The sequence below is a fragment of the Coregonus lavaretus genome (genome assembly GCF_964263955.1).
Source record: "Coregonus lavaretus genome assembly, chromosome: 18".
Lineage (NCBI taxonomy): Eukaryota > Metazoa > Chordata > Actinopteri > Salmoniformes > Salmonidae > Coregonus > Coregonus lavaretus.
The window spans coordinates 47,523,461-47,550,031 of NC_140005.1; the positions used below are offsets into that span (position 1 = coordinate 47,523,461).

At 44.1% G+C, this 26,571-nt stretch overlaps 1 protein-coding gene across 1 annotated transcript in view; it reads left to right on the forward strand.

The window, feature by feature from the left end:
* LOC311145544 (MAM domain-containing glycosylphosphatidylinositol anchor protein 1-like) overlaps positions 1–26,571 on the forward strand; it is a gene marked incomplete at its 3' end in the record, with an annotated part of 411,583 nt that overhangs the window by 140,647 nt on the left and 244,365 nt on the right. The window contains exon 4 of the mRNA XM_084181813.1: positions 13,351–13,525. Within this exon, the coding sequence (XP_084037939.1) occupies positions 13,351–13,525 (175 nt within the window). The remainder of the gene's footprint in view (positions 1–13,350; positions 13,526–26,571) is intronic.

The following is a 26,571-nucleotide window of genomic DNA, read 5'->3' on the forward strand; positions in this document are numbered from 1 at the left end:
ACTTTATCAGTCAGAAAGGTGGGCAGACAGAAAGGCAGGCAGGTAGATAAGTCGAGAGGCAAACCGACAGGGAAGCAGACAGACAGACAGAAGGGAAGCCGGCAGACAGACGGACAGAAAAATTGACAGTAAGACGGATGAACGGACCAGACAGACAGAGACATACAGAACAAATGGCCTATCAGACAATTATTTAGATACCGTACATGACAGATCCACACTTCCCAGCATGCTCAGGTAACCGTATACCCCATGCACCCAGTCACCCCACTCCCATCATCTCCCGTTTCCACCCCTCATTTCAATCTCTCCATTTCTTGGCCGGTTCATATACTGTTCTCTAAGCTTTCTGGCCACAGAGCCACAGTCATGCCTGACATCACCCATTTGGGTCCCGTTTTCCGATTCTGCCGCCCTTTAACTAAATCCCTTCGCTCGCCGCTACAACCCATCACGTCTAACAGCGACAAACTATGTCACGTAACAGTTGAAAAGGACATAAGTGTATTGACTTGGATCTATTCCGTAGCCCCCTAGCGTTGTGAGTCATCTTATACAAAGCAAATCTTTGTACCATCGTGGCATCATGTCATATTTAAGTAGTTTATGTCATTGTTGTAGTGGTATGTAAGTCGAAGTAAAAGGGAAGCAAAGGACAGTTGTGTGGTGTGTGTATGTTCAGATGTGCTGTTTATGGTCCTCTGTAGCTCAATTGGTAGAGCATGGCGCTTGTAACGCCAGGGTAGTGGGTTCGATCCCCGGGACCACCCATGCGTTAAAATTTTATCACACATGACTGTAAGTCGCTTTGGATAAAAGCGTCTGCTAAATGGCATATTATTATTATTATCTTTTCATTAAGTTTGTGGATGAACTGACTAAGTTGCCACAGTTTAGCCAGGTCAACGTCCAAGCAAGAAACAAATCTAGTACAAGATTAAGACCTATTTTTTCCCATCTTTTGAGTGTAGCAGCCCATTATAAATCATTTGGACTATTAACTTGTGCTAACAGCATAATTCTAGTGGAAGTTTGATATGTGTAACTTGATCAAAGGGGATCTCAAAGGACCTTGGTCGAAGGAGGGTATAGGATGTCGATGAGCCAGCATATATCAACCAGATGAATTGATCCGATATATTGCTGTGATGCCTTGTCTGTCATTCCTTTATCTGACTGGCAATAAAGAACTCTCTTTGCCTTAGCTGCCCCCTCTCCTCTCTCTCCTCCATCATTTTTCACACCATCCCATAACTGCCATTATGAATTAACTTCCAGCTAAGTGACACCGATTCAAGTCGACGATCCTGGAGGCAGCGTTTATTACTTAATGCCCATTGTTCTCCGCGTTTAATCTCCGAGTGATCCTTTCCCTCCTCTCTTTCCCAGTGAGGGAGAATAATGAAAACGGTTATTGCCACAGTAAGTTTATTTTAAGCTCAGCAGCGTTTTTTAAATTTTTATTAGCAATCGTTTGAAAAACCCTGCTTCGTCAGGGATCTCTCTCTGGGCGTTTGTTGAGATCCGTCTCGTTTCTCCTCCCTCCTTCCCTCCCTCTCTACCATTCCTCTTTCTTTAGTCACACAGCAACGTGTGTGGGATTGTGCTGTGCCAATTACTCACTCCAAATACTCTTCCAACAATAGACGGATTATGATGATCGGCCCATTTTGAACGAGCATAATGGAGTAGCGCACTGAGGCGTAGCTCAGTGTGTTCACGCTGTCAGTTGTGTTTGTGAACAAATCCAGTGAAGAATCGTATTAGTAGGACTTCACGTGATACTATACCCCAGCCATTTTGTAATTTTGAAGCATGTAATCTAGCTACTTTCTGACCACATTACACAAGTTAATCTTATCAATAGTTAACATTTATTGAAACACAATTAAATTAACACTGTCAAGTAGGCTGCCTTAAAAAAAAGTAACAGTGTCCGGTTTCCCAGACACATATTAGGCCTAGTCCTGGACTAGACATTCTCTGTTGAACATGCTTTTTAGTCCAGGACTAGGTTTAGTGTCTGGGAAACCAGCCCAAAATGTCAGTGTGTAAAATAGTGGTAACAATGAAGTTGCATACTGTACATTAACAAATGAGGAGCCTTAAACACAGTACAATTGTTGATAGATAGGCTAAGGGCTCGATTCAATCCGTATTGTCAAAGTTCAGTGCTATTGCACGATTTAAGTTTAAAGGCAATGCTCAATTGGAAACTACCTTTAAATGTCAAGCACGCTATAGCGCTGAACTTTGGCGGTACAAATTTAATCGAGCCCTAAGGCTCAGTATTGTTTTAGGCCGGGTCTGTGTAGTGTACAGACCAGGGGTTGGGGACAAATCCATTCACGGGAGGTGGATGGGACACTGCGGGAAAACCATTTCAAACACTTAACCTGAGAGCTGGAGTGCGTATGTGTGTGTGTCTGCCTGTTTGTGAAAGAGAGTGTGAGCGTGTGTGCGGGACATGTCAAAGACTTAACCCGGACACCAACGTGTCGCCTGCCAGTTGTTGACCGATGTTAACCTTCCTCGCCTCTCCCAGGTATCTCTTCATCACTCACTATCCATCCATATCTCACCACTCCAGCTCTTTCCCTCCAAACACCCCCTCCTCTCCACTCCTTTACCCCCTCATACTTCCCCCCCCTTTCTTTTTCTGTTGCACGTATCGAAGCGTAACTTGTTTTTCCTCTGTGTTTGTCCTCTGCCTCGGCACTGCGGCAATGATCCACAACAAACACGCATAATGAGTGTCTGCACTCGGCGGGTCAATACAGTTTAACCAATCTTATCCATAGATAAACCGGTATTATGCAGTGGCGGGGTCTCTGATAGCGGTAGAGGGGGTTTGGATAGCTGTAACCGTAGCATTATCTATGTGTGCACTATGACAGAGGGATGGATATTTGGATAGAGCAGTTGAAAGGCTTTGTAGTACTTAATAGTGGAAGACACAGATTAAGCGTAACCCTGGACTAAAAAGCACTTTCAAAGGACAATCTCAATTGAGCATGCTTTTAAGTCCAGGACTAGGCTTAATCTGTGTCTGGGAAACCGAGCCTACAAGTACAGGGTGCTATGCTATGGCTAGGTGCCTTTCAGGGACTTAATTGCCACTATGATTGATAGAGCTGCCTTAAACTAATGGATTAAATAAACTAAACAAACAATAGTTGACATGTAGAACCCAAATGAAGTCTTTATTGTATTCAGAGATATTGTGTTGTCGGTTTGAGTTTAGAATCGTGGGGCTCCAAAGGCTGGTTTCCCAGACACAGGTTAAGCCAAGTCCTGGACTAGAAACCATGATAAATGGAGAATCTCCATTGAAATAGCTTTTAAATCTAGGACTAGGCTTTCTTTGGAGATTCTCCATTAAGCATGGTTTCTAGTCCAGAACTAGGCTTAATCTGTGTCTGCCCAGTGACACAAGCCTACCCGATGAGCTAAATCACTTCTATGCTCGCTACGAAACAAGCAACACTGAATCATGCATGAAAGCATCAGCTGTTCCGAATGACTATGTGATCAAGCTCTCTGTAGCCGATGTGAGTAAGACCTTTACATTCAGACGGATACCAGGACGTGTACTCCGAGCATGCGATGACCAACTGGCAAGTTTCTTCACTGACATTTTCAACATGTCCCTGACTGAGTCTGTAATACCAACAGGTTTCAAGCAGACCACCATAGTCCCTATGCCCAAGAACACTAAGATAACCTACCTAAATGACTATCGACCCGTAGCACTCACGCCTGTAGCCATGAAGTGCTTTGAAAGGCTGGTCATAGCTCACATCAACACCATTATCCCAGAAACCCTAGACCCACTCCAATTTGCATACCATCCCAACAGATCCACAGATGATGCAATCTCTATTGCACTCCACACTGCCATTTCCCACCTGGACAAGAGGAACACCTATGTGAGATTGCTATTCATTGACCTCAGCTCAGCGTTCAACACCATAGTGCCCTCAAAGCTCATCACTAAGCTAAGGACCTTGGACTAAACACCTCCCTCTGCAACTGGATCCTGGACTTCATGACGGGCCGCCCCCAGGTGGTAAGGGTAGGTAACAACACATCTGCCACGCTGATCCTCAGCACGGGGGCCCCTCAGGGGTGCGTGCTCAGTCCCCACCTGTACTCCCTGTTCACCCATGACTGCATGGCCAGGCACAACTCCAACACCATCATTAAGAGTGCCGACGACACAACAGTGGTAGGCCTGATCACTGACAATGATGAGACAGCCTATAGGGAGGAGGTCAGCGACCTGGCCGTGTGGTGCCAGGCTAACAAACTCTCCCTCAGACAGGTTTTTTACATGGAAGATACATTGGAGACAATATAAGGCAAGTATTGGAAACAATAGAACACTATGGAAAATATGGGAAACCAGGCCTGCTATTCATAGCAGACTTCGAAAAGGCATTTGATAAAGTTCGACTGGAATTCATATATAAATGCCTGGAGCATTTCAATTTTGGAGAATCTCTTATAAAATGGGTCAAAATCATGTATAGTAACCCTAGGTGTAAAATAGTAAATAATGGCTATTTCTCAGAAAGTTTCAAACTGTCAAGAGGAGTGAAACAAGGTTGTCCACTATCGGCATATCTATTTATTGTGGCCATCGAGATGTTAGCTATTAAAATCAGATCCAATAATAATATCAGAGGATTAGAAATACAGGGCTTAAAAACAAAGGTGTCATTGTACGCAGATGATTCATGTTTTCTTTTAGATCCACAACTAGAATCCCTCCACAGCCTCATAGAGGATCTAGATACATTTTCTAACCTCTCTGGATTAAAACCAAATTATGACAAATGTACTATATTACGTATTGGATCACTAAAAAATACAATTTTTACATTACCATGTAGTTTACCAATAAAATGGTCTGATGGTGATGTGGATATACTTGGAATACATATCCCAAAGGAAATAAATGATCTCACTTCAATAAATTTTAATAGAAAGTTAGCAAAAATAGATAAGATCTTACTACCATGGAAAGGAAAATACCTGTCAATTTGTGGAAAAATCACCCTGATTAACTCTTTAGTATTATCCCAGTTTACCTATTTGCTTATGGTCTTGCCTACGCCTAGCAAACAGTTTTTTAAATTATATGAGAAAAAAATATTCAATTTTATTTGGAATGGCAAGCCAGACAAAATTAAAAGAGCATATTTATATAATGAATATGAATTCGGAGGACAGAAATTATTAAATATTAAAGCATTAGACCTATCACTAAAATCTTCAGTCATCCAAAAGTTATACTTAAATCCGAACTGGTTCTCAAGCAAATTAGTAAGATTGTCTCACCCACTGTTCAAGAAAGGCCTTTTTCCCTTTATTCAGATTACAACCTCTCACTTTCAGTTATTTGAAAAGGAAATAATCTCCCAAATGTCACTATTTCTAAAACAAGCCATAGAAAGTTGGTTACAATTTCAATTTAATCCTCCAGAAACGACAGAACAAATAATGCAACAAATATTGTGGTTAAATTCAAATATACTAATTGACAAAAAACCTATATTTATTGACAGAATGTTTAAAAAAGGTATAATCTTCGTAAATGATATCATCGGTAGGACTGGTGGAGTTATGTCGCACATGCAGCTAATAAAAACATATGGAAATGTCTGCTCTACCCAAAATTACAACCAAATAATTGCAGCCTTACCGCAAAAGTGGAAGAGGAAAGTTGAAGGGGGAGAAAGTAAGGAACTTGTCTGTCGGCCTTGCATTAAAGAACATAATTGGTTAAGGAAAACTGTGATAAATAAAAAAGTATATCAGTTTCACTTAAGGACCAAAGGATTGACAGCAGTCCCATATAGATTGCAAAATAGTTGGGAAGAGATCTTTGACGTACCGATCCCATGGCATAGTGTTTATGAACTGACACGCAAAACGACACCGGATTCAAAAATTAGAATCTTTCAATTTAAATTATTATATAAAATTCTTGCTACCAATAGAATGTTATTTATATGGGGGATACAATCTTCCCAGCTCTGCAGATTTTGCTGTGAAGAGATAGAATCATTAGATCATTTGTTTTGGTTCTGTCCATTTGTAGCTTGTTTTTGGACACAGGTCCAGGAATGGCTAAAGGATTGCAATATTTACCTGGAACTAACCTTGCAGATAGCATTACTGGGTGATCTGAAAAGTCATAGTCAATCAATCAATATTATAATAATACTTTTAGCAAAAATGTTTATTTTTAATTCACAATCTGTAGAAGCAATGAGAATAGAAAGGTTCAGAACTTTTGTAAAACATCACAGTATGGTTGAAATATATATGGCAAATAGAAATCCTATATGGATGGTGTTAAGAGATAGATGGGAGGTATTGAATAGAGTTGAAGGATGGGACTAATAACAAATAACAACAAATAATAACAAAGATAGCTAATAATGTAAGCATACTGTGTCCATAATAAGTATATAGGTTGTATGTTGGGAGCTTTTGGGAAAGAGCACAGTTAGAAAGATATGGCATTTAGAAGCAAACCGGATGGACATCATGAAAATGATCGGAGAGGTTGAGAGTAGAAGAAGTTCAGGAGCAAAAAAATAAATAGATATGTATGTGTATGTATGTATATATATATATATATATATATATGTATATATATATGTATGTATATATATATATATATATATATATATATATGTATGTGTGTGTGTATGTGTATGTATGTATATATATATATATATATAGATATAGAATTATTGTAAAATTAACTCTGTCCATAAGGTGTAGATAGTAAGTATAGACCGGAAGTAGAGGCCTGGGCGTTGTTGTTCACTAATTTACTCCAAGTAGGGAAAGGATGGTGGGGTTGAAAAGTAATAAAGGGGAATATATATATATAAAAAAAACAAAAAACATGGTGGATTGGAAGTGATGCAGACAATTACATTGATAGAAGATACAATCTATCTGCAATATTAAGCTGATCAATCCCCCCGAAAAAAAAAAAAAAAAAAAATGAAAAAAAAGAAATAAAAAATAATAATAAAAAAATAAAATAAACTCTCCCTCAACGTGATCAAGACAAAGGAGAAGATTGTGGACTACAGGAAAAAAAAGAGGACTGAGCACGCCCCCATTCTCATCGACGGGGCTGTAGTGGAACAGGTTGAGAGCTTCAAGTTCCTTGGTGTCCACATCACCAACAAACTATCATGGTTCAAACACACCAAGACAGTCGTGAAGAGGGCACGACAAAGCCTATACACCCTCAGGAGACTGAAAAGATTTGGCATGGGTCCTCAGATCCTGAAAATGTTCTATAGCTGCACATTTACATTTTAGTCATTTAGCAGACGCTCTTATCCAGAGCGACTTACAGTTAGTGAATACATTTTTTTTTTTATACTGGCCCCCCGTGGGAAACGAACCCACAACCCTGGCGTTGCAAACGCCATGCTCTATCAACTGAGCTACATCCCTGCCGACCATTCCCTCCCCTACCCTGGACGACGCTGGGCCAATTGTGCACCGCCCATGAGTCTCCCGGTCGCGGCCGGCTGCGACAGAGCCTGGATTCGAACTAGGATCTCTAGTGGCACAGTTAGCACTGCGATGCAGTGCCTTAGACCAATGCGCCACTCAGGAGACATGCGAGCATCCTGACTGGTTGCATCACTGCCTGGTATGGCAACTGCTCTGCCTCCGACCACAAGGCACTACAGAGGGTAGTGCGTATGACCCAGTACATCACTGGGGCCAAGCTTCCTGCCATCCATGACCTCTATAAGAGCACCTCCTCCCAACTGCCCACTGCACTGAGGCTAGGAAACACTGTCACCACCGATAAATCTACAATAATCGAGAATTTCAACAAGCATTTTGCTACGGCTGGCCATGCTTTCCACCTGGCTACCCCTACCCCGGCCACCAGCTCTGCACCCTCTGCTGCAATTTGCCCATGCCCCCCCCACTTCTCCTTCACACAAATTCAGACAGCTGATGTTCTGAAAGAGCTAAAAAATCTGGACCCCTACAAATCAGCTGTGCTAGACAATCTGGACCCTTTCTTTCTATAATTAGCCTCCAAAATTGTCGCAACCCCTATTTCTAGCCTGTTCAACCTCTCTTTCGTAACGTCTGAGATCCCCAGAGATTGGAAAGCTGCCCGCGGTCATCCCCCTCTTCAAAGGGGGTGACACTCTAGATCCAAACTGTTACAGACCTATATCCATCCTGCCCTGCCTTTCGAAAGTATTTGAAAGCCAAGTTAACAAACAGATCACTGACATTTTCGAATCCCACCGTACCTTCTCCGCTATGCAATCAGGTTTCCGAGCTGGTAATGGGTGCACCTCAGCCACGCTCAAGGTCCTAAACGATATTATAACCGCGATCGATAAAAGCCAGTACTGCGCAGCCGTCTTCATCGACCTGGCCAAGGCTTTCGACTCTGTCAAGCACTGCATTGTTATTGGCAGACTAAATAGCCTTGATTTCTCTAATGACTGCCTCACCTGGTTCACCAACTACTTCTCAGATAGAGTTCAATGTGTCAAATCGGAGGGCCTGTTGTCTGGACCTCTGGCCGTCTCTATGGGGGTGCCACAGGGTTCAATTCTCGGGCCGACTCTATTCTCTGTGTATATCAATGATGTTGCTCTTGCTGCTGGTGAAGCTCGGATCCACCTCTATGCGGACGACACCATTTTGTATGCATCTGGCCCTTCATTGGACACTGTGTTAACAAACCTCCAAACGAGTTTCAATGCCATACAACACTCCTTCCGTAGCCTCCAACTGCTCTTAAACACTAGTAAAACGAAATGCATGCTCTTCAACCGAACGCTGCTTGCACCCGCCCACCCGACTAGAATCACTACTCTCGGCGGGTCTGACCTAGAGTATATGGACAACTACAAATACCTAGGTGTCTGGTTAGACTGTAAACTCTCCTTCCAGACTCACATTAAGCATCTCCAATCAAAGGTTAGATCTAGAATCAGCTTCCTATTTCACAACAAAGCCTCCTTCACTCATGCTCCCAAACATGCCCTCGTAAAACTGACTATCCTACTGATCCTTGAATTCGACAATGTCATTTACAAAATAGCCTCCAACACTCTACTCAGCAAATTGGATGTAGTCTTTCACAGTGCCATCCGTTTTGTCACCAAAGCCCCATATACTACCCACCATTGTGACCTGTACGCTCTTGTTGGCTGGCCCTCACTACATATTCGTCGCCAAACCCACTAGCTCCAGGTCATCTATAAATCACTGCTAGGCAAATCCCTGTCTTACCTTAGCTCACTGGTCAACATAACAACACCCACCCATAGTCTGCGCTCCAGCAGGTATATCTCACTGGTCATCCCCAAAGCCAACACCTCCTTTGGCCACCATTCCTTCCAGTTCTCTGCTGCCAATGACTGGAACAAACTGCAAAAATCTCTAAAGCTGGAGACTCTTATCTCCCTCACTAACTTTAAGCGTCAGTTGTCAGAGCAGCTTACCGATCACTGCACCTGTACACAGCCATTCTGAAATTAGCCCACCCAACTACCTCATCCCCATATTGTTATTTATTTTGCTAATTTGCACCCCAGTATCTCTATTTGCACATCATCTTTTGCACATCTATCATTCCAGTGTTAATATGAATTTGTAACTATTTTGCACTATGGCCTATTTATTGCCTTACCTCCTTAACTTACTACATTTGCACACACTGTATATATATTTTCTGTTTGTATTTTTGACTTTATGTTTTGTTTACCCAATATGTAACTCTGTGTTGTTTTTATCGCACTGCTTTGCTTTATCTTGGCCAGGTCACAGTTGTAAATGAGAACATGTTCTCAACTGGCTTACCTGGTTAAATAAAGGTGAAAAATCTCAGAGGAAGGCCCTAAAAATTGTCAAAGACTCCAGCCACCCTAGTCATAGACTGTTCTCTCTGCTAATGTACGGCAAGCGGTACCGGAGCACCAAGTCTAGGTCCAAAAGGCTTCTTAACAGCTTCTACCCCAAGCCATAAGAGTCCTGAACAGCTAATCATGGCTACCCGGACAATTTGCATCCCCCCCCCCCCCTTTTACTCTGCTACTACTCTGTTTATTATTTATGCATAGTCACTTTAACTCTACCCATATGTACATATTACCTCAATTACCTCGACTAACCGGTGCCCCCGCACATTGACTCTGTACCGGTACCCCCTGTATATAACCTCCCTACTGTTATTTTATTTTACTGCTGCTCTTTAATTATTTGCTATTTTTATTTTTTACTTAAACTGCATTGTTGGTTATGGGCTTATAATTAAGCATTTCACTGTAATGTCTACACCTGTTGTATTCGGCGCATGTGCCAAATAACATTTGATTTGATTTGATTTTTATTTGTGTCCTGGATGCCAGTCCTAGATATCCATATTTTGTTATGGGCCAAGATGTTTGACTGAGTGGACACAGACCTTCAGTCTCCAAGTGTTTTGTGTGAGAATTTTCACTTTAGGACCAATGGAACTGTCTAAAAATGGGCGATAGGCATGAAGAGTTGAATTGAAATAACTCCTGTCTCGAGACCTGTTGTGCAGCACTGTGTGGCACTGAGGGGATTGAGAGTAGAGCAGCAGAAGAAGGATTTCCATATTTGATGGACTAATAAAGTACTATTCTGTGCAGAACTCTCCCTCAATACACCAATACCATTGAGTCACGTTCACATCCGAACCCCAGTGTCCCGAATCCCTTGTTGAATCCAATCTTGCAGTCTTGCGTTCTCTAGGGCTTATTGTCTCTTCTGTATGCAGTACCCCTAAGAACATAAAAAATATATTTGGTGAATGAACTGAGATTCATTAATTTCTTGCTTTAGTTCCTCAAATAATTCGCAGGAAAGCAGGGAGGGGTTTGTGATAAAAAGACACTTTCTGTTGAACTGCGAGACTCGGTGCATCTCCCTACTCCGGCAATAAAGGAAGAGAATAGAGGAAGATACTGTACGCTGGTGTGACATAGCTCCTCCACAGGGAACTCTGGGGAAAAGAAAAGCTGGTGAGGAGAAAGAGGGTGATGTTTATCTACTTCCAGCCTTCTCTCTCTCTCTCTCTCTCTCTCTCTCTCTCTCTCTCTCTCTCTCTCTCTCTCTCTCTCTCTCTCTCTCTCTCTCTCTCTCTCTCTCTCTCTCTCTCTCTCTCTCTCTCTCTCTCTCTCTCTCTCTCTCTCTCTCTCTCTCTCTCTCTCAGTTTCCCCTATGTACAGATCTAGAATCAGCTTCCCTCCCTTAACCATTAGTGGGAAAAATGCAAAACTGACCCAAGATCAGCATCTATGGGCAACTTCACCCTACAGTACACCTTATGATCTCAACGCAATAACAACACCTATTTACCTCTTTGTTTGTCACTTACAGATTCTAATGACATCTGACACCAAGTTGCTGGATAACATTCACAGTCTAGGGTCAAATTGATGGCTATATCCCAAATGGCACCCTACTGTATAATGCACTCCTGTTGACCAGAGCCCTAAAGGCCCTGCTCTTGGGATGCAAACAAATAATACTCATAAGTACAGGTACTGCAACACTGTATTCGCCCTATTGTGACTGTTTTGCCTTACCCCTGGCAAGCCCATTTAATTCATTGTATTTATTGAACCACATCATCATACCATGGTAGACAGATCGACTCGTCTTTAGCATTGCTTCATTAAGTCTACTCAGCCTTTGCATACACACACATAAAGAGCACAGCCTCACACACTCACAGTCACTAACCATCGACAGTACACACGCATACACACACAAACCATTGAGTCTCTAACTATCGACAACAGGGTCCCACACCTAATTCCTCACCTTCCCCTCCTCGTCCGATCAATGAGAAACAGCTGTCTCCATATGCGGAGACAAACAAACCTGAATAAACAACAACGAGGAGTGTTTACACAGCGCCTAGCTAATCCTATAATCCTGACCGTGCGTCGTAACCTACACGTCCCAAATGGCACCCTATGCCCTATTTAGTGCACTCGTTTTGACCAGGGCCCATAAGGTATCCCATAGGGCTCTGGTCAAAAGTCATGCACTAAATAGGGCATAGGGTGCCATTTGGGACGTTCCCCTACACATCCCCTATTCCTCAATCTAGTGCTGTGCTATTATAGCCCAGCTCACGTTGTTATCAGGAATGACCTCTGATAGTAAGAGGATGGAGTTAATTGTCCTGTAGAGGTTGATATGATAGTAGATCAGGCTTTAATTGGTATTAATTGAATTTGTTTAATTGACATCGATCATGGCGATAGTGTTGCGCAAAGATCAACGTATAGAGGTGGTTGGTTTTTATAGTCTCTTGAGTGTCTTTTTTTACTCGAAAGAGCTTGGTTTTAAGCATGAAAGCAGTTATCTGCTTTTTCACAAGATGAAAACAGTGAACAAACTAGACAAAGTGCACAATGGATATTACAGTGAAGTATGCCAATCTGTGTCTACACTCTTAGAAAAAAAGGTTCCAAAAGGGTTCTTTGGCTGTCCCCATAGGAGAACCCTTTTTGGTTCCATGTAGAACCTTCTGTGGAAAGGGTTCTACATGGAACCAAAAAGGGTTCATCAAAGGGTTCTTCTCGTTTCAGAATTTTTTTATTGTGAAGCATATAAAACATACAATTTAACAAAGTGGCGTGAGTTTCTTTTATACATAAAAAAAAAAACACAGGATGAAAACAAAATAAGTACATCAAAAATGGCATGTAGAGAAAAGGAAAAATCCCAAGACAATCAACCAAAAAAACAAAGTATTCCCACCCACCACCACCCCAAAGTGGCACCCCGGCAAGCTCCCCCCTCAGGCACTCCACATCTCCCCCCCAGCTGCCTCCACCCAGCCCCCCACATTCCCCCCACCCAACTCCAACTGCTCATGGATTTAAAAAAAGTACACGTGGTTCTAGCTTATTCAGCTGCTGTATCCTAAATGTAATGGAGCAAGGGATGCCAATTCTTTTCAAATTTGGTAATAGCACTTCTACAGAAAGGTTGTAGATCAAAGTTTTTGGCTGGGTATAGTATATATTACATTTTTGTCATTTAGCAGACGCTCTTATCCAGAGCGACTTACAGGAGCAATTAGGGTTAAGTGCCTTGCTTAAGGGCACATTGACAGATTTTTCACCTAGTCGGCTCGGGGATTAGAACCAGTGACCTTTCGGTTACTGGCACAACGCTCTTACCCACTAAGCTACCTGCCGCCCAGGTATAGTCACTCTGTACTCACTCTATACTCTACTCTGAGCCTAACTAACTAACTCAATCCCTCTCCCTCGCCCCGTGCAGGTGCGGTGGACCAAGACGGCGGGAAGCGCCTCTGACAAGTTCCAGGAGACATCCATCTACAATGAGACGCTGCGCATCGATGGCATCCAGCGGGTGCAGGGCGGCCGCTACTACTGCAAGGCCGACAACGGGGTGGGGGTGGCTGCCATCAAGTCCATCCGGGTAGACGTGCAGTGTAAGTCGGCAGGGAACGCCGCGATCGATCCCTCCACTTCCCCCCTCCCCAAACCAATCCCAGAATGGGTCATTCCCAGAATTTATGTCTGGAATTTGGAAGGAACTTGGCAGGAAAATGGTGGCAAATTTCTAAATGGGAATGAGCTCTCCGGGAGTATCCGTTAGGGATATTTAGATGGTAAATGGGTGGAGGTTTTGACATTGAAGTTGTTAGCTTTGGGTGGGAAAACTTCAAAGGGACTAGGGCACGCGTCAAACTCATTTCACGGAGGGCCGAGTGTCTGTGGGTTACCGCTCCTCGCTTATACTTGATTGATAAATTAAGGTCACTAATTAGTAAGGAACTCCCCTCATCTGGTTGTCTAGGTCTTAATATATGTATATATATATATTTTAAACAGGAGAAACTAGGCCCTCAATGGATTGAGTTTGACACCCCTGTACTAGGGTGTTTTTAGGGTAAAAGTTAGTTGGGTAAAAGTGAGATATATTTATTTTGACTGTTTTAGCCATGGGAAAGAAGAAAGGAAGAAGATTATAAATATATATTTTTTAAAATATGGATATTCCTGGAGAGGCTAGGAGTGGCGGGATCTAAAGGAGAGTATGGGAGAGTTAGTCCAGGTGGCACGGGGCCACCCTGTGAACGGGGCCTCGTGCTGCTGCCTGTTGCCACCGACCCACTGTCCCCCTGAGTCAGGGGCCAGGTCAGGGCCCTCAGCCAGGCTTGGTATAGTGCCTCCTACTGCATTGCACAGATGTGATATCTCTAAAATCCTTTAACATTATACATTACTACAACCAGACCTGCCATTCACCCCAAGCACAACACAGCACAGTATCAGGATAGGCACACGTTTTTTAAAAACCTATGTGCCCTTTAACATTGTATATAATGTTTCCCTACTATTGGCTTGTCCATCATCCTTCAACAAAAAGACCAGCTAGGTCTATGTCTTTTAGACCGGGCACACTAACTCCCCTTCCTACTTCCCTCACTCCCTTCGCCTCCCCCCCCGCCCGATTGTGTTAACCTCCTGGTCCCTGGAGGGCGGTAATTGCGGGGCGAGTAAACAGGGCGAGCTGCGGTGCTGACAGGGGAGGCAGAGGGTAACCAGTAGTGACGTGTGACGCTTGTTCAATTTTCCCTCCCCGCCGCACCTCAGAGCGTGCTGGCCCAGTGACTTTGGAAGTGAGGGAGAAAAAGAGAGGAGGCAGTAATTATAGTGGGAGAGAGGGCTGGCAGGCAGCGGCGAGCCTCCACCTCTCCTCCTCTTCTGCCACCCTTTTTCCCCTCTCTTTTCACACCTTGGTCTTATTGTGTGCAGAGAGGGTGTGGGAGAGGAAAGGGGATCTAGGCAGTGTGAGAGGGAGAGGGGGGGGGTGTGTGGAGTTAGAAAGGCAGGCAGTAAAGAAGTGAGAGAGAGAAAGAGAGGGATACAGAGATAGTGACACACATAGAGAGACAGAAACAGAGCGAAATCAGAGAAAAAAAAGACAGCGCGAAAGAGAGAGGAGAAACAGACCAAGACAGGAGAGAGTCAGGATGAACCAGGGGGTAGGTCTGGTTTCAGGTCTCCTTTGGGAACAGTAGACAGCTGGATATCATGGTTCACAATATCATGTCCCCACAGTCAGTGAAGGAGAGAGATGGAGAGCGAAAGGAGGGTAGAGGGTTCGGAGACAGGAGGGAGAGAGAGTTTAAGTAGAGAGAGAGAGAGCAGACAAAGAGCGACAGAGAGTAAAGAGGGTGAGAGAATCACACACAGAGAGAGAAGACAGAGATTGGTCCTCAACGTTTCCACTAACTCCGCCTTAGAAAATCCACTCACGCTATCTTTTGTCAGCGCTGGCCAATTTAGTCCCTTTGTTTACAATAATCGTTTGGAAGGGGTGGCAGGTAGCTTAGTGGTTAAGAGCGTTGTGCCATTAACCGAAAGGTCACTGGTTCTAATCCCCGAGCCGACTAGGTGAAAAATCTGTCGATGTGCCCTTCAGCAAGGCACTGAACCCTCATTGCTCCTGTAAGTCGCTCTGGATAAGAGCGTCTGCTAAATGACTAAAATGTTATGAGCCAGATACTTTTTCTTGTCTCACACCCTCTCTCTCTCTTTTTGTGACTGCGTGTGCATGTGAATGTGTGTGAGTGTGTGTGTGTGTGAGTGCATGTATGGTTGCATGTCTGTTTGTGTGTGCGTGTAAGCTTGCATGTTTGTTTGTGTGACACAGGTCAGAGTGAGGTTAAAGGGATACTTCAGGATGTTGGCAATGCCCCAAACATGCAAGCATACACGCACACATGCGCACACACACAGACATGCTCACACAAACTCACATGCACACGCAGTCACAGAAAGAGAGAGAGAGGGTGTGAGACATGGCATGCAGGATTGGGCTCAATTCAGAATTTTGGAATTGACTCCAATTCAACTCATGACTTGAAATTCACATTGAATTGGCCACACCTCACAGGATGTAGAATTTGAGTGACGGGAAGTAGAATTTAATTCAGTGCAATTCCAAATAAATTATACTCAGTCATAGAACATGACAGAGAATACCACTTTTCTCTGGAAACAATGTTCAGATACTCTTTTAACCTTAGTGCTTAGAATAGTCAATTATATTTCCACCAACCGTTTAATTTGTTTGGCTTCTTTTTGAAGGCATCAGGATCAACCTGATCCTAAACTAATGCATTCCGATATTTAACTCAATGTAAGTGAATAATGAAATATAATATTCGCTTACAGGTTTTTTTATTATTATATATTTTTAAAAATAGGAACGCAAGTCTTTATTTTTATTTTTTTTCAGAAATGTTTGGTGATCGACTAGGAATGTCTTGAATATCGACCAGTCGATCTTCAGATCGCAATCTACTGGTTGGTGACCACTGGATGAGTAAGGGAAGAACAGCAGGATAGATAAATACTCACTTAGAGGAAGGGAAGGAAGTATAAACACAAAATTGGAGGGAGGAAGCTAAATTAGACTCGTTCTGAGTGAGGAGAGTCCAGTGAGAGTAATATCATACAAAAACACTACAAAGCGGTTAAATCTAAATTACCTATACAATTATCAAACTTTCCATCATGAACACGTTTCTTATATAACCCTGCCGGTGCAGTTAAATCCACCTAAAAGCAAATATTTTCCACTGCGTTGCAGTAGAAGTTCACTTTGTTAATGTCCACAAATGTACTCCAAAATGTAGAGTGTTTACAAACTCCCTCATCGTTCAAGAAGTCCCAATGAACATTCATTGATAGACACATCATTATCATTGACCTCTCACCTCTGACTTTCCATGCAATGTCAGTTGATGGCTGGCTGAACCTTGACATTTGGCACTCTGACCAGTGAGACAGTGGGCCAGTGGGCGGGCGGGAGTTTAACTTGTTGCCTCTACTGTTGGATGGACTTGGTTCAGGGACCCATGCTAAAACACCCTATAGTGCTAGCTACCTTAGCCTAGATATCTTAACCTACCTTAGCATAGCCCTCTCCAAAGACCCACCGGAGAATCCACACAGGTAAGGGGGTCTTGGAGGTAGGGTATCCCAAGATGGGGAAAGGGGGGAGGTGGTCATGCTGTGTGGGTGGTGGTGGTGGTTCAATGGGGAAAGCTATGCCTTGTGGTATGTGGGATTGTGTACGCTGATGAATACTGGCCTTCTAGCATTGTTGAATATAGTCCTATATGGTACTGTACTATGGTCTACAAGGATGAAATGAGGATAAACAATTTGTCATGTCAAAACTGTGACCTGGAATGGAAGAATCCACTCATACCCAGTGAGCATTGTATGATCGTCATAGTATGTCCTCTACATGTAGGCACTCACTCGGCGAGTGTTGTTACATGTAAACTGAGAAAAGCTCTTAGCTAGCATGTTAGCTCTCATGTGTGTTGTTGCCTGGGTTGAGCACCAACTCCGGTTTGTCCCTGGTTGACGTCACACTCATCCTCCTCACGCACACAAACACACGAGAGCAAGAGGCACGGACCATGTCACGGAATGGGAATGAGGAACCCAATCACATTGTGAGCACCTTAGAACTGTGTGTGGGTGGGTACACCTAGGCTGGCGAACACACATACACACACACACACACACACACACACACACACACACACACACACAGACAAACACACAAACACACACAGACAGAAAAACACATACGTAAACACAAACAGATACAGACAAGGAATTCCATGCCCTCTCTCACACACAAAGTTCAGTGGCCACTCCTACAGTGCCTTGCAAAAGTATTCATCCCCCTTGGCGTTTTTCCTATTTTGTTACTTTGCAACCTGTAATTTAAATGGATTTTTATTTGGATTTCATGTAATGGACATACACAAAATAGTCCAAATTGGTGAAGTGAAATTAAAAAAATAACTTGTTAAAATAATTCTAAAAAATAAACAACGGAAAAGTGGTGCGTGCATTTGTATTCACCCCTTTTGCTATGAAGCCCCTAAATAAGATCTGGTGCAACCAATTACCTTCAGAGGTCACATAATTAGTTAGATTGCACACAGGTGGACTTTATTTAAGTGTCACATAATCTGTCACATGATCTCAGTAAAGTGAGGGAAAAAAGTATTTGATCCCCTGCTGATTTTGTAAGTTTGCCCACTGACAAACACATGATCAGTCTATAATTTTAATAATAGGTTTATTTGAACAGTGAGAGACAGAACAACAACAACAAAATCCAGAAAAACGCATGTAAAAAATGTCATAAATTGATTTGCATTTTAATGAGGGAAATAAGTATTTGACCCCTCTGCAAAACATGACTTAGTACTTGATGGCAAAACCCTTGTTGGCAATCACAGAGGTCAGACGTTTCTTGTAGTTGGCCACCAGATTTGCACACATCTCAGGAGGGATTTTGTCCCACTCCTCTTTGCAGATCTTCTCCAAGTCATTAAGGTTTTGAGGCTGATGTTTGGCAACTCAAACCTTCAGCTCCCTCCACAGATTTTCTATGGGATTAAGGTCAGGAGACTGGCTAGGCCACTCCAGGACCTCAATGTGCTTCTTCTTGAGCCACTCCTTTGTTACCTTGGCCGCGTGTTTTGGGTCATTGTCATGCTGGAATACCCATCCACGACCCATTTTCAATGCCCTGGCTGAGGAAAGGAGGTTCTCACCCAAGATTTGACGGTACATAGCCCCGTCCATCGTCCCTTTGATGCGGTGAAGTTGTCCCGTCCCCAAAGCAGAAAAACACCCACAAAGCATAATGTTTCCACCTCCATGTTTGACGGTGGTGATGGTGTTCTTGGTGTCATAGGCAGCATTCCTCCTCCTCCAAACATGGCGAGTTGATGCCAAAGAGCTCGAGTTTGGTCTGATCTGACCACAACACTTTCACCCAGTTCTCCTCTGAATCATTCAGATGTTCATTGGCAAACTTCAGACGGGTCTGTCTATGTGCTTTCTTGAGCAGGGGGACCTTGCGGGCGCTGCAGGATTTCAATCCTTCACAGCGTAGTGTGTTACCAATTATTTTCTTGGTGACTATGGTCCCAGCTGCCTTGAGATCATTGACAAGATCCTGCCGTGTAGTTCTGGGCTGATTCCTCACCGTTCTCATGATCATTGCAACTCCAGGAGGTGAGATCTTGCATGGAGCCCCAGGCCGAGGGAGATTGACAGTTCTTTTGTGTTTCTTCCATTTGCGAATAATCACACCAACTGTTGTCACCTTCTTACCAAACTACTTGGCGATGGTCTTGTAGCCCATTCCAGCCTTGTGTAGGTCTACAATCTTGTCCCTTACATCCTTGGAGAGCTCTTTGGTCTTGGCCATGGTGGAGAGTTTGGAATCTGATTGATTGATTGCTTCTGTGGACAGGTGTCTTTTATACAGGTAACAAGCTGAGATTAGGAGTACTCTCTTTAAGAGTGTGCTCCTAATCTCAGCTCGTTATCTGTATAAAAGACACCTGGGAGCTTTCTGATTGAGAGGGGGTCAAATACTTATTTCCCTCATTAAAAAGCAAATCAATTTATAACATTTTTGACATGAATTTTTCTGGATTTATTTGTTGTTATTCTGTCTCTCACTGTTCAAATAACCTACCATTACAATTATAGACTGATCATTTATTTGTCAGTGGGCAAACGTACAGAATCAGCAGGGGATCAAATACTTTTTTCCCTCACTGTATATATACACCTGTTCTCAGAAAGGCCTCAGAGTCTGCAACATCACTAAGCAAGGGGCACCACCAAGCAAGCGGCACCATGAAGACCAAGGCACTCTCCAAACAGGTCAGGGAGAAGTACAGATAAGGTTTGGGTTATAAAAAAATATCAGAAACTTTGAACATCCCACTGAGCACCATTAAATCCATTATTTAAAAAATGGAAAGAATATGGCACCACAACAAACCTGCCAAGAGAGAGCCGCCCACCAAAACTCACGGACCAGGCAAGGAGGGCATTAATCAGAGATGCAACAAAGAGACCAAAGATAACCCTGAAGGAGCTGCAAAGCTCCACAGCGGAGATTGGAGTATCTGTCCATAGGACCACTTTAAGCCGTACACTCCACAGAGCTGGGCTTTACGGAAGAGTGGCCAGAAAAAAGCCATTGCTTAAAGAAAAAAGAAAGCAAACACGTTTGGTGTTCGCCAAAAGGCATGTTGGAGACTCCCCAAACATATTGAAGAAGGTACTCTGGTCAGATGAGACTAGAATTGAGCTTTTTGGCCATCAAGGAAAACGCTAAGAGGGGTGAATACTTTCGCAAGCCACTATAAATTGCTGCCCACTCTCCTCGGTGTGTGTGTGCCACCCTCCCCCATGCTTGCAAGTATGTGTGTGTATGAGGGAGAGCGGGAAATGTAGGTTGAGAGAGAGAGGGAAAACAGATAGAGCAGGTAGAGAACATAAGCTCTGACCTTTCGGTCTCATCCAGGCTTCGGCTCTCCTCTGAATCATGAACCAACCAGTAAAAAAAGACCCACTGTCAAAACTTCTCATCTCTCTGTCCTCTCTCTCTACTTCTCTCTCCCCCTTTTTCTGTCGGTCTGTCTGACTGTCTCTTTCTTCTTTCTCTCTCTTTCTACCTTTCTCTCTTTACCCCCTCTTTCTCTCCCTACTGTATCTATACTCTTTCTGTCTCTCTCATTTTCTCCTATCTCTTTCTTTCTCTACAGATTGTTCGCTGGAAATGTTTGGATACATGATAGCCAATTAGAGCATAGTATGTGGGGTATGGGAGCTAGGGAGGCTTAATGGGGGAGAGAGAGAGGGATTGACAGGTACATATTAAAACCAAGAGGATAAGAGGGTAAGAAAAACGGATGAGTTGAGATATGGGAAGTATAGACCATGCTGTTCCCTCTCTTATTGCCAGTGGGGATAATTTTTTTCTGTGACCTGACCGATTTCAGATAGAAATGGGAGATACAGTAGATCTCTCATTCTCATTGAAAGCAAGTCTGATAAGAGATACATCCGTTCTGTGTGATATTTCTATGTTTCCCCTCTTTTGTTTCTGCTTCTTTTTTACTGTCGGTTTTGTACTGTACATCAGCTTCAAACAGTTTAAAATGCAAAATCTTTGGTTATTGAAAATATATTTAACATACAGCGGTTTAGATGGTACAATGATTCTCTTGTTGGGTCATTTTAGAATTGTAGAAACCAGGAAATGGTGGCTTTTAAGAGACCCCAATGGGAGAGGTCAAAAAAGAAGAGACTGAATAAATAAAAGTCCCAGTCAGACAATATAACATGCAACTTTTACATTATTAAACATTTATAATCCTTTGTGGGAGACAATTTATTTAACACAGTGATTCAGACACAACACGCAACCTCAGTAACTGAAAGCAATCAGTTCTTGACAAGACAGCACAAACAGATCTGGAACCTGGCTAGCTTTATCCTTGATTTCCTCTGAAGTGCCTTTGAGTTGAAAAGCGAATAGTGACTCACAAATTCTACTATGCGTCCAATCTTCTGTGAAAGCGGCAAATGTTCAGTGACTCTTGCCCTAAGGTGTGTTACAAATCCGACAGCTTCCCTCTGTCTGTAACGACATTGTGTTATTTTGTGCCAATCTCAAACTCAGCCTAATACAGCGGATGTGCTGCAGGGTTCTAATGTGAGTGTTGGAGGAGGTTGAGAAGGTGACAGGCTGCTTACATGTCTTGTTGGGTATGTATGGGTGTCTGAGCTGAATGTTATTTGATTATGCAGACAATCTGGAATTTTCGTCGGCCTTGATTTCATCATTACATTGTCCCGCCATCCGAACTCAGCCGCTTTGACGCTTTATCCTTGTGTGTGTGTGTGTGTGTGTGTGTGTGTGTGAGACTGACTGTGTGTATTTGCCTTTTTGTGTGTATGTGTGTAAGTGTGTACCTCTATATACAGTGGGGAGAACAAGTATTTGATACACTGCCGATTTTGCAGGTTTTCCTACTTACAAAGCATGTATAGGTCTGTAATTTTTATCATAGGTACACTTCAACTGTGAGAGACGGAATCTAAAACAAAAATCCAGAAAATCACATTGTATGATTTTTAAGTAATTAATTTTGCATTTTATTGCATGACATAAGTATTTGATACATCAGAAAAAAAGAACTTAATATTTGGTACAGAATCCTTTGTTTGCAATTACAGAGATCATACGTTTCCTGTAGGTCTTGACCAGGTTTGCACACACTGCAGCAGGGATTTTGGCCCACTCCTCCATACAGACCTTCTCCAGATCCTTCAGGTTTCGGGGCTGTCGCTGGGCAATACGGACTTTCAGCTCCCTCAAAAGATTTTCTATTGGGTTCAGGTCTGGAGACTGGCTAGGTGTCACGCCCTGGCTCTGGGGACTCTCGTATGTTGGGCCAGGGTGTTTATTTCTAGGTTTTGTATATCTATGTTAGCCAGGGTGGCTCCCAATCAAAGACGGCTGTAGCTCGTTGTCTCTGATTGGGAGCCATACTTAGGTAGCCGTTTGGCATTCATTTGGTGTGGTTTCTTGTTCCGTATTGGTTTGTGTATGTAACCAAGGACGTCACGTTATCGTTTTGTTTTTTTGTTTGTGTAATCATTAATAAATATAAATATGTTCGCATTCCACGCTGCGCCTTGGTCCTCCTCCTTCAGCGATCGTGACAGTAGAAACCACCATAACAGGACCAAGCAGCGTGAAGAGGAGAGAGGATGGACTTGGGAGCAGTGGAGTAAGAGTCTCGACTGGGCCAAGCCAAGTGAAGAGGAGAGAGGTTGGACTTTGGAGCAGTGGGGTGAGAGTCTGGCGAGAGACATGGAGGCCTGGTCCACGGGGAGAGACACCCAGACATTTTTTAGGGGGGGGCTCACGCCGTGGACGACGGGGCAGCAGGAGGCCGCGATAGAGCGGTCCAGTGGGTTAGCAGAGGAGGCCGCCAGGTTACGGGGGCCACTGGTCACAAAGGGGAGGGAAAGTGTAGAGGCACGGCGAGAGGTACTGGGGTGTGTTACCAGTCCGGTCCGGCCCGTTCCTGATCCCCGCGTAGGGCCAGTGGTGTGTGTCCCAAGTACGGTCCGGCCTGTTCCTGCTCCCCGCATCGAGCTTGTGGTGCGCGTCGCCAGCCCGGTCCGGCCTGTTCCTGCCCCTCGCACCAAGCCAGTGGTGCGCGTCGCCAGCCCGGTCCGGCCCGGTCCTGCTCCCCGCACCAAGCCAGTGGTGTGCGTCGTCAGCCCGGTTCGTCCCGCTCCTGCTCCCCGCACCAAGCCAGTGGTGCGCGTCATCAGCCCGGTTCGGCCCGTCCCTGTTCCCCGCACCAAGCCAGTGGTGTGCGTCATCAGCCCGGTTCGTCCCACTCCTGCTCCCCGCACCAAGCCAGTGGTGCGCGTCGTCAGTCCGGTTCGTCCCGTTCCTGCTCCCCGCACCAAGAAAGTGGTGCACGTCGTCAGTTCGGCACAGCCCGTACCTGTTCCACCGATGCCTGGTCCGGCACCGGTCAGCTGCTCCACTCCGGAGCTAGAGAAATCCGCTTAGGGGGGTTAGAGAGGGAGTGGGGGTCATGTCCGGAGCCGGCTCCGCCGCCGAGGTGGAGTGCCCACCCGGTCCCTCCCCTGTTGTGTGTGGTTGGCGCGGTCGGAGTCTGCGCCTTTGTGGGGGGGGGTACTGTCACGCCCTGGCTCTGGGGACTCTCGTATGTTGAGCCAGGGTGTTTATTTCTAGGTTTTGTATATCTATGTTAGCCAGGGTGGCTCCCAATCAGAGACGGCTGTAGCTCGTTGTCTCTGATTGGGAGCCATACTTAGGTAGCCGTTTGGCATTCATTTGGTGTGGTTTCTAGTTCCGTATTGGTTTGTGTATGTAACCAAGGACGTCACGTTATCATTTTGTTGTTTTGTTCGTGTAATCATTAATAAATATAAATATGTTCGCATTCCACGCTGCACCTTGGTCCTCCTCCTTCAGCGATCGTGACACTAGGCCACTCCAGGACCTTGAGATGCTTCTTACGGAGCCACTCCTTAGTTGCCCTGGCTGTGTGTTTCAGGTCGTTGTCATGCTGGAAGACCCAGCAACGACCCATCTCCAATGCTCTTACTGAGGGAAGGAGGTTGTTGGCCAAGATCTCGCGATACATGGCCCCTTCCATCCTCGCCTCAATACGGTGCAGTCGTCCTGTCCCCTTTGCAGAAAAGCATCCCCAAAGAATGATTTTTCCACCTCCATGCTTCACGGTTGGGATGGTGTTCTTGGGGTTGTACTCATCCTTCTTCTTCCTCCAAACACGGCGAGTGGAGTTTAGACCAAAAAGCTCTATTTTTGTCTCATCAGACCAATGACCTTCTCCCATTCCTCCTCTGGATCATCCAGATGGTCATTGGCAAACTTCAGACGGGCCTGGACATGCGCTGGCTTGAGCAGGGGGACCTTGCGTGCGCTGCAGGATTTTAATCCATGACGGCGTAGTGTGTTACTAATGGTTTTCTATGAGACTGTGGTCCCAGCTCTCTTCAGGTCATTGACCAGGTCCTGCCGTGTAGTTCTGGGCTGATCCCTCACATTCCTCATGATCATTGATGCCCCACGAGGTGAGATCTTGCATGGAGCCCCAGACCGAGGGTGATTGACTGTCATCTTGAACTTCTTCCATTTTCTAATAAGTGGCGCAGTGGTCTAAGGCACTGCATCGCAGTGCTAGCTGTGCCACTAGAGATCCTGGTTCGAATCCAGGCTCTGTCGTAGCCGGCCGCGACCGGGAGACCCATGGGGCGGCGCACAATTGGCCCAGCGTCGTCCAGGGTAGGGGAGGGAATGGCCGGCAGGGATGTAGCTCAGTAGAGCATGGTGTTTGCAACGCCAGGGTTGTGGGTTCGATTCCCACGGGGGGCCAGTATTAAAAACATAAAATAATGTATGCACTAACTGCAAGTCGCTCTGGATAAGAGCGTCTGCTAAATGACTAAAATGTAAATGTAAATGTTGTTGCTTTCTCACCAAGCTGCTTGCCTATTGTCCTGTAGCCCATCCCAGCCTTGTGCAGGTCTACAATTTTAACCCTGATGTCCTTACACAGCGCTCTGTTCTTGGCCATTGTGGAGAGGTTGGAGTCTGTTTGATTGAGTGTGTGGACAGGTGTCTTTTATACAGGTAACGAGTTCAAACAGGTGCAGTTAATACAGTTAATGAGTGGAGAACAGGAGGGCTTCTTAAAGAAAAACTAACAGGTCTGTGAGAGCCGGAATTCTTACTGGTTGGTAGGTGATCAAATACTTATGTCATGCAGTAAAATGCAAATTAATTACTTAAAAATCAATGTGATTTTCTGGATTTTTGTTTTAGATTCCGTCTCTCACAGTTGAAGTGTACCTATGATAGAAATTACAGACCTCTACATGCTTTGTAAGTAGAAAAACCTGCAAAATCGGTAGTGTATCAAATACTTGTTCTCCCCACTGTATGTGTGTGCCACTTTCTGTGTGTGTGTGTGTGTAGCCAAGCAACTCGCCGTCGATGCCTCCCATGAGTTCTATACACACGGCCACTGCTCCATGGCCAAAGCCTCCAATAAATAAACACACACAAACACACTGAGGCAAGGTCAGGTCTAGCGTATGAGGGAGCCATGAATCCATGAGAGCTTTGTTGCACTTACCTCCCACTCCGAGGCTTCTGCCGTTGTCAGATAGAATAGCGGTGCGCTGTACCATAGCTTCGCACAGCCAGCTTAGCTGTGTTTTCGTACACACTGTAGAATAGGAACAGGGATGGCTCTAGCCGTTTGGGGGCCCTAAGCGAGACTAGTTTGGGGGGGGGTCCCCACCTCACGGCAAAACATTTTAGCAGCCCAGTCTTGATGGTGGATAATCTTTTTAACGTTTTAAAGTAGATTTCCTGCAATAGTAAACATTTTGCCATTGGGCATAGAGAAAACGAAGCATTTTTTTAATCATGTATTCTGAAATTCTACACATCTTGCCATGGTGCAGATGATTTTTTTTGTTGCAATTTTATAACACATTTCATGCAATTCCACTCATTTTGCCATTTAGTTTTACAGCTATCCCTGCAATTCTACCCATTTTGCGATGGTGTGGAGAGCAATCAGTCAATTTTAAAAGCTATTTGATACAGTGTCTTCAGAAAGTATTACAGTGTTACAGCCTGAATTCAAAATGCATTCAATAGATTTTTATTATCACCCATCTATACACAATACACCATAATGACAAAGTGAAAACTTGTTTTTAGAAATGGTTGTACATTTATTGAAAATGAAAATGAAATATCTAATTTCCTTAAGTATTCACACCCCTGAGTCAACATCTTTGGCAGCAATTACAGCTGTGGGGCCTCTCTGGGTAAGTCTCTAAGAGCTTTGCACACCTGGATTGTACAATATTTGCACAAAATATTTTTTTAAACTCTTAAACCTCTGTCAAGTTAGTTGTTGATCATTGTTAGACAGCCATTTTCAAGTTTTGCCATAGATTTCCAAGCCGATTTAAGTCAAAACTGTAACTAGACCACCATTCAATATCGTCTTGGTAAGCAAATCTAGTGTAC